Here is an 8,504-nt window from a genome sequence, read left to right on the forward strand (position 1 = left end):
CAGCAACAACAGCCTGGTTCAGAAGAACCTATTTCAACCAACCCCAACCGCACTCAACGACCACCCCATTTGCGCAAGAACTGCCACGATGAGAAGGAAATCGAACAGTTGTTTGAGCACCATCATCAACAGAAGGGAATTTCTTTGGATAACTACGCGAGCATTCCAGTTGATATTGTTCCTCGTGACGTTGCTCCAGTGGAAAGCTTTGAGGACCTTTATGTGGAGCCTGCACTTGCTGTGAACATTGCAAAATGTGGCTACAAGCAGCCTACGCCAGTGCAGCGTTACGGTATCCTTGTTTGTCTCAATGGCAATGACCTGATGGCATGCGCACAAACGGGTTCTGGCAAGACTGCAGCTTTCCTTGTCCCAGTCATCCATTACATCCTGAAGTATGGCGTGTCGCCAGCTCGTAATCGTGTTAGTTATCCGATTGCCGTCATTATGGCCCCCACGCGTGAGTTGGCGTTACAGATATACGACGAGGTGCGCAAGCTGACCTTCCGCACGGACATCTTTTACGACGTGGTGTACGGTGGGACGCCGTATCCTACCCGTTTCGAGAATGATATCCTCGTTGCGTGCCCTGGCCGCTTAAAGGATATATTTGATCGCGGCATTGTTTCTTTCAGCAAGGTGAAGTTCCTCGTCCTTGATGAAGCCGATCGCATGTTGGAGATGGGGTTTGAGGAGCAGATTGAGTATCTCGTCGCGTCACGCTACACAGACATGCCGCAGGCCACTGACCGGCAGACGTTGATGTTCAGCGCGACGTTCCCGCAGCGCATCCTGAACCTCGCGAAGAGGTACCTACGCCAACAGTACTATCTCCTCACTGTTGGTCGTGTCGGTTCAACAACAAAGAACATCACTCAACGGATTGAACGCGTGCAGGAGTCGGAGAAGGTGGACAAGTTGTTTGAGGTCATTTACCAGCAGAAGCAGACTGATTTGGTCCTGATCTTCGTCGAGACAAAGCGCGCCGCGGAGGATCTTCACTACGCTCTCAAGAATGAAGGTATCCCCAGCGCCACCATTCACGGTGACCGCAAGCAGTTTGATCGCGAACGGGCTCTGCGAGATTTTAAGGAAGGCATCACACCCATTCTTGTTGCGACCGATGTGGCCTCGCGTGGTCTCGACATCCCGAATGTCGCGCACGTCATCCAGTACGATCTCCCGAAGGAGATGGACGACTACACCCACCGTATCGGTCGTACCGGGCGTGCGGGGAACAAGGGCGTGGCTACCTCCTTCTACAACAAGAACAACCGCAACCTCGCCGTGGACATGTACAACTACCTCAAGGAGCACGAGCAGGACGTGCCTGTGTGGTTTGAAGAGGAGAAGGACATCGTCGAGGGCGACCGGTTCTTAGGCATGAGCCGCGGCGGCGGCGGCAGGCGTGGTGGTGGCGGTGGTGGTGGTGGTGACAGCTACCGCGCGGCCCCAACGCTGTCGAACTCCACGTGGGGAGAGTCGGCGCCGTCGCGCGGTCGCATGAGAGGCGCGGGTCGGCAGCATGGTGCCTCCAACATTGACGACGGCGGCTTTTGATGCAATCGCATTGCATGGATCGCGGCAGACGCAGGGTCGGAAATAGATACGGTGCATTTAACATCATTATGGAGAGCCTGCCTTTAGATATATATATATCAAACCTAAGAACCAGGCCAACGCACAAGAAATAAAAAAGAACGCAGGGAAATGAAAAAAAAAGAGGGGATAAGAAGACACCGATAGTAAACAGGGTGAAGAGAGGGAGGTAAAGGCCAGATACGCATTTCAGGATTTCGATCCGAAGTATCATGTGCATGATGAAGAAGGATGGGCACTGAACTTGTGGCGTTGACGCTTTGCGTGGTGGTTCCACCTTGCTCAGTCGTCTTGCACTCACCGTCTCTTCGTATATTTATATATGCTATATATGCACATCTCGCTCACAGGCTGAAGGTGGGAATGTACTCGAATGACGCAGAACGATTAACTGAGCTCTTGACGACACGGTAATTGTGGCTGAAAAGCGCTACTACTACCAAACTCTCTTACCTTGTTTTTATGTGTGTGGTCGTGTTCTTCCCTTGGCCAGTTACTCATTCATTTGTAGTGTACGAAGGCAGAGAGAAAGTGAGTGAGTGAGTGAGTGAGTGAGGCGGCTTTACCCCCTCGGCGCGTAACTCCTCCCCGCCCTCTGTCCCCACGACAATTCAGCTCACTCGCCACCGCCGTCGCCGTCGCACTGCTTAAAAAAAAAAAATGACGACTACAAGCAAAGAATAAAAAGAAAAGAGTGGGCGGCTGAATCAAAAAAAAGAAAGAAGAAAAAAAAATGTTACTATGATTAAATCTCACTCGCCTCGGCGAGGGTGTGTGTGTGTGTGTGTGTAGGGGGCATGCGTCATAATGTTGTGGGATTGCAGGAGTTAAGGAAATGAAAAGCGAAAAAAAAAATGGGTCCTACTGGAGACTGCGTGGAAAGGGAGGGGGGCTCTGGGCGAGTAGTGCGAGCAAGGCACGGAATGCAATACAGGTGAAAAAGGAGGAGGGGAAGGAGGATAGATCAAGAACAAGAAAGGGAAAAGGAAATGGAAATGGCGGAGGGGCAAAAAAAAAGACAAAGAGACCAAGAAAGCTAAGTCGTAATGAAGGAAGAAAAAAAAAGAGAGCGTCCCTGTTTGTACTGCTGTTTTTAGTTACGATGCAGTAGTGGGACGCGGTGGAAGAGGCAGCAACAACAACAACAAAGCAAGAGGGATAAAAATAAGGGTGAAATGGATTGAGAGCGCGAACGTGAGCTCCTTTCTTCTTGTATCCGCACCTGCTTCTATCTGTTTCTCCCTTCTTTTGTTTTCGTCCAATTTAGTTCTGTTCGAGTCCAGTGGTGACTTGGCGCGAGGAAGAAAAACAGCACGCTGTCGTGGCACCACTTGTACTATAGGGAAGCGGCGTCCGCCTATCGTTTCTGTGCCTCCTCTGAGTAATGTTTTACCGCCGCGTTACCATTCTTCGCGTCATGGCGTCGTCCGCGTCGTCGTCATCGTCGTCGTCGTCTTCCTCCTCCTCCTCCTCCTCTGCGGGCCGACACCACACGGCCCCCGCGTCGCCGTACGAGGTGCTGGGTGTGGGCCCGAACAGTCCCTTCTCCGAGGTCAAGGCACGCTTCCAAGAGCTGGCGCGCCACTACCACCCCGACATGCCGCACGGCGACCCGGGGAGGTTCCGCGAAATCAACGCCGCCTACCGCCTGCTGCGCGCCACACAGCGTGAGAAGAGGTCGGAGCACATCAACGCGGGCAACACGAAGAATTTCTGGACTGAGTGCAACCGCAAGATGAGGGAAGACTTCGCCGACAGCAAGGCACGAGAACGCCAGAGCCGAGATCGGCAAGCAAATCTAAAGCGGCCACGTGGATTGTTGCGCGAACTACTGTGGATCTACGAGGGCTACGAGTTGGCCCTTGTGCTTGGCGCAGCGGTGGCTGTCCTTGTTATTGCTGCGGACAGATATCTACTCGTGGAGCGGATGACACGCGAAAAGCGGGCGCGGCTGCGAGCCATGGATGAAGGACTGCCGCCAAGTATGCCGCTCGTTATGGACAGCGAGATGATGCTGAAGTACAGTGATCCCGTGCCGCCGGAGGCGATTGAGACCGACAAGGCAATAGTGAAGGAGGCGGCATACTACCGACGTGCTACACAGCGTCGCTTCGAGGACTTCCGCGAGTACCTCTTTATCTACGATCCCGATGGTGTTACCTCGCGTAAGGTGACCACTACACGTTTCAGCATTCAATACCTCGACGAGGACCTTATTCCAAAGCGCTGCGCCTACGTGCGTGAGTTCAACTCCGAGGAAAAGAATGCGCGGTACGAGAATATCGCCAAGGACGTAGCAGAAACACTCGGATCGGCGCCGTGGGTAGCACCAGACGCGCAGTACATCGTGCCACTGGTAGCGAAAGGCCTCGCAGCGATCCCGATGAACTCCCCCGACACTGCCAAGTGGACCGTTATTGAATATAAGGACAACGATACAGGCGGTCCCTCATCGTGTCTGATGGCGTTGAAGAATAACCGTTTTGAACGCCTTGGAATGTGCCAACGCGTGACAGTAACGGGGAGCAGTAAACTCAGCCCTAAGCTCGTCGCCATGAGGGAAGAGGACCTGCAAAGTGGAGCAGTGAAAAAGCGGAGTCTAATGCGGGGAGGAACCCTTCCGTTAAAGGATCTCTCTATTCCTCTTGAGCGAATGAAACTCTAGATGGGCCAGCTGGGATTCCTACTAGCGTGAGTATTATATACATACATTTAGTTCAGTAGGTGTTTGGGTTTTTCTAGGTGCCCCCCAAATGGGGAAATCAGCACCTCAAGCAAAGGTAAAAGGAAAAATTATTGGGAAGAGTACAAATACGTTGTTCATTTTTTGCGCTTTTTCCTTAGTGGGGGAAGGAACGGATTTTCATGCGAAACTACTCTGTCTTCTTCCTCTTCGCCGTCGCTGGTTTCTCAGGCTGCTCTCTCACCCCCTTAACTCTCAACAGGAAGTGATGAAGCCAGAAATTATGCTTTCATGTGACACCGCTCTCGAGCGGCAACACGAAAGCCACGCTGACTCCGCTACACGTGGCACCAGCAAAACCGTTTCGGCACCTACTCTGATACCCGAAGGTGAATGTCATGCGATGTTGTTGAAAATCAAGGAACAACGCCGGATTGCCGAGTATGCGCTGAGCTCTCTTGAGAAGGGAGAGCGGCAGAATATGGGCAGCCTCCCGGCAGTCATGTCGGGTGACAAGGAAGAGTCATTCCGTGCTACGATTGACGCACATATACTGGATGACATAAAACAGGAGGCAGCGAATATTCACCCGGCGTACAACCGCGACGAGGACGACAACTACCCAAATCATTTCTGCTGCCCGATAACTATGAAGCCGCTTTGCCGACCTGTCGTGGTGAAGGCATCCGGGCGGACGTACGAGATGGATGCAATAGTGGCCTGGTTAACAAAAAACAGTGTAGAGCCCATGACGCAACACACCCTCGAAGGACCTATTGAAAGTCTCTACGTTTTCAACTACGCCCTCAAGGAATCGATGGACTTCTTCGATGAATACAAGAGAAAGCGCATAGTCGCAAGGCGAAGAGCTCTCGTTGATGCGACGATTCGTGATATGTTCATTTTTTCGCGGGAGAACAACCAACGCAGCTACACAGCCATGGTAGAAAACGTTGCGGAGCGGGAATATTTGAAGCAAATCATTCAAAATTACAAGGACGAAGAGCATCGCTTGGGTTTCTCCTGCATCCTCGGCATTACAGATTAGAGGCCCGAAAACCTCCAGGTATTGTTTTCCCTGCAACGTGCGTGTGGCGAGGGGTGTAGTCTTACCACACCCCCACCAGATGGTGCTGACAAAAAAAAACGACGGACGAGTGAGACACTCACATAAACAACCGGCCCAGCGTGCGCTACCGTCGAAGAGAGAACCAAAACATCCAACATAGCACCGGGCTCAAGCTAACAGTTACAGTAATCTAATGCAGTTTTTATTCACTCTTTGCAGCAGTGTTAGGATGGACTCCTGGCACGTTTTTTTTTATCCCAGTAAATAGTAACCTGTGAAACAAATATGATTCAAGACACCCCGTCTTCACCAACAACGCCAACAATGCCTGCCGACCACATCACAAAATCACCCACGAAGCACAAATTACCCATTTTTTGTACTCTCAGCTATCAGCATAGGAGCATAGTACAAAATGAATGACGAGACTGACCCTGCTCCGCTACTGAACTATGCGACCGTGATACGATACCCTTCAGGGCTACTGACGTGCGGCTCTTTTTTTGTGGCCTTTTTGTTTTAGTTTGGGTTTGTTTTTGTTTGGCTTCTCTCGTGCCCCGCATCATTCGCTTCCTGCAGTTACGCCGGTTTATTGTCGTCTGTCAGGTTAGTATAGTGATGCTAGAATGTCTTGCTGGTGTCTAGACATCTCTCTTGTATTTTCTTGTGCTTTGTTGTGGCTTTCTTTTGTTTTTTGTTGTTGTTGATTGAGTATTCCTATTCCCGCTTTTTTTTCCAGTTCTTATTAATAAATTTTTTGAAGGTTGCACGTCTACAAAATGAAGTATATTGGTTCTCTTGATCAGGGCACAACTAGCTCGCGCTTTATTATTTTTGATGAGACGCAACGCATTGTCGCAATATCTCAGCAGCAGCACGAGCAGCTTACTCCGCAGGCTGGATGGCTGGAGCACGACCCGATGGAGATGTACCGCGCAAGCTGCAAGTGCATTGTGAATGCTGTGGAGGAAGCGCGACGAAAGAGGACTGACTTCGTGAAACTTGAGGCGATTGGCATCACGAATCAACGTGAGACGACGGTCGCCTGGGATCGTGAAACGAAGGAGCCTTTGTGCAACGCCATTGTGTGGAGTGATTTGCGCACGTACGACCTTGCAGTGAGAATTGCGAACGAGGTGGCCGGTGGAGACAGAAATTTTGCTGTGAAAACAACTGGTTTGCCCGTCAGTACTTACTTCTCTGCTTTCAAGATGCGCTGGATGCTGGAAAACGTCCCTGCTGTGGCAGAGGCCCGTCGACGTGGAACCTTGTGCTTTGGTACCATTGACTCGTGGATGATATACAAGCTCAGTGCACACAAGGCTTTTCTGACGGATGTCACAAACGCCTCTCGCACCTTCCTGATGGATATTCACACAAGGACTTGGTCAGCGGAGCTATGCCGCAAGATGGGTATTCCGAAAGAGTGTTTGCCAGAAATCAGGAGCAACAGCGAGTTTTTTGCGAATGTGGCTTCGGATGAGTGCGGCGTCACAAAGGCCCTGGGGCCCACGACCCCCATCATGGGCAGCGTCGGTGACCAGCAGGGAGCCTTGTTGGGCAACATGTGCTTCAACGCCGGGGAGGTGAAGAACACGTACGGCACCGGTTGCTTCCTCCTCATGACAGTCGGGGAGGAGGTGCAGTACTCGAAGCATGGTCTTCTTTCCACAGTTGCATATCAACTTGGAAAGGATGGCCCGTGTTTCTACGCGCTCGAAGGTTCCATTGCTGGCGCTGGTGCAACCGTTGAGTGGATGAAGAACAGAATGAAGTTGTTCGACAAGATCACAGACTGTGAGAAGCTTGCACGCACTGTCCCCGATACAAACGGGGTTGTGTTTGTGCCTGCATTCTCTGGTCTGCTTGCGCCGTACTGGGACCCCAGCGCCCGTGGGACTATTGTTGGAATGACCCTGAAGACCACCAAAGCCCACGTTATTCGTGCAGCACTTCAGGCAATCGCACTTCAAGTCGCTGCTGTGATGGAATCAATGAACCAAGATACCGGAATCGATATTAAATATCTGCGCGTCGACGGTGGACTGGCATTGAACCGCCTCCTTTTGGAGATTCAGGCAGACATGCTGGGACTCGAACTCCAGCTGCCATCTATGGGCGAAACCACCGCACTTGGCGCAGCAATTTGCGCTGGCCTCGCGGTGGGTGTGTGGAAGTCGGTCGACGAAGTCAAAGAGGCCTCGCAGCGCGGAAACCGACTGCAGACGATCAAGCCTACGGCTTCTTCAGACTTCCGGAAGGAAGTGAAGGAGCAATGGGAGCGTGCCCTGCAGCGGGCAAAATGGGCCAAGCTTTAGGTAATTGTTGTTTTTGCTTTTATTTCCAAAAACGTATTTTTTTTTTTNTTCCCCCAACCCCCCCTCCTTCCATCCCCCCGCCACATTGGGACGCACACTTGGCAGCCACACCAGCTACCACGCGGAGCGTATACTCTCAGTCTTCGTGGCGGTCGTTCAACTGAGGCGAGAGAACTGCACCGCCCACACAAGCACATAACTAACGCCGCTGGAGACGCGTGATGATCCATGCTGGCACTACATCGACACTGAGTCGGAAAGCACATGACGTACTTGTGACAGATCATGGAGGTCTCGGTACATGTTGCTGGGCACTGAGCACACATTCCCTCCCTCCCTCGTTTGGTTTTTTGGTGGTGCGTCATGATTTCACCCATAATGCGTCAAGACACAAAGCGTGTGTGATTGCTGGATTCAAGCGCAATGCCGTAAGCAGGATGACCGACGCACGTGTACACTACCANGATGATCCATGCTGGCACTACATCGACACTGAGTCGGAAAGCACATGACGTACTTGTGACAGATCATGGAGGTCTCGGTACATGTTGCTGGGCACTGAGCACACATCCCCCCCTCTTTCTCTCTCTCCCGTTTGGTTTTTTGGTGGTGCGTCATGATTTCACCCATAATGCGTCAAGACACAAAGCGTGTGTGATTGCTGGATTCAAGCGCAATGCCGTAAGCAGGATGACCGACGCACGTGTACACCACCACCACCATCACTTCTGTTACTGTCGGCAATGCCGAGGTCGACGTGTACCCCACGCGTCCTGCAATGACGCATTGGGGAATGGAACTGACCGAGACCACGCGATGGAGAGCCACTGAGCGC

At 51.9% G+C, this 8,504-nt stretch overlaps 5 protein-coding genes across 5 annotated transcripts; all 5 read left to right on the forward strand.

Annotated features, from left to right (window-relative positions):
• Positions 1-324: 324 nt before the first annotated feature.
• On the forward strand, positions 325-1,560 carry DQ04_07461000 (ATP-dependent RNA helicase DED1; the record flags this gene model as incomplete). The annotated part of the gene is made up of 1 exon (XM_009315174.1): positions 325-1,560. The coding sequence occupies one exon, from the start codon at positions 325-327 to the stop codon at positions 1,558-1,560; it is 1,236 nt and encodes a 411-aa protein (XP_009313449.1).
• Positions 1,561-2,983: 1,423 nt separating this feature from the next.
• DQ04_07461010 (hypothetical protein) lies at positions 2,984-4,264 on the forward strand (the record flags this gene model as incomplete). Its single annotated transcript, XM_009315175.1, has 1 exon — positions 2,984-4,264. The coding sequence occupies one exon, from the start codon at positions 2,984-2,986 to the stop codon at positions 4,262-4,264; it is 1,281 nt and encodes a 426-aa protein (XP_009313450.1).
• A 286-nt stretch (positions 4,265-4,550) lies between these two features.
• On the forward strand, positions 4,551-5,330 carry DQ04_07461020 (hypothetical protein; the record flags this gene model as incomplete). The annotated part of the gene is made up of 1 exon (XM_009315176.1): positions 4,551-5,330. The coding sequence occupies one exon, from the start codon at positions 4,551-4,553 to the stop codon at positions 5,328-5,330; it is 780 nt and encodes a 259-aa protein (XP_009313451.1).
• Positions 5,331-6,130: 800 nt separating this feature from the next.
• On the forward strand, positions 6,131-7,669 carry DQ04_07461030 (glycerol kinase; the record flags this gene model as incomplete). Its single annotated transcript, XM_009315177.1, has 1 exon — positions 6,131-7,669. The coding sequence occupies one exon, from the start codon at positions 6,131-6,133 to the stop codon at positions 7,667-7,669; it is 1,539 nt and encodes a 512-aa protein (XP_009313452.1).
• A 465-nt stretch (positions 7,670-8,134) lies between these two features.
• Positions 8,135-8,500, forward strand: DQ04_07461040 (hypothetical protein; the record flags this gene model as incomplete). Its single annotated transcript, XM_009315178.1, has 1 exon — positions 8,135-8,500. One exon carries the CDS (start codon positions 8,135-8,137, stop codon positions 8,498-8,500), a length of 366 nt encoding a protein of 121 aa, XP_009313453.1.
• Positions 8,501-8,504: the final 4 nt, after the last annotated feature.

This window comes from Trypanosoma grayi (genome assembly GCF_000691245.1).
Source record: "Trypanosoma grayi strain ANR4 Tgr_746_V1, whole genome shotgun sequence".
Classification (NCBI taxonomy): domain Eukaryota; phylum Euglenozoa; class Kinetoplastea; order Trypanosomatida; family Trypanosomatidae; genus Trypanosoma; species Trypanosoma grayi.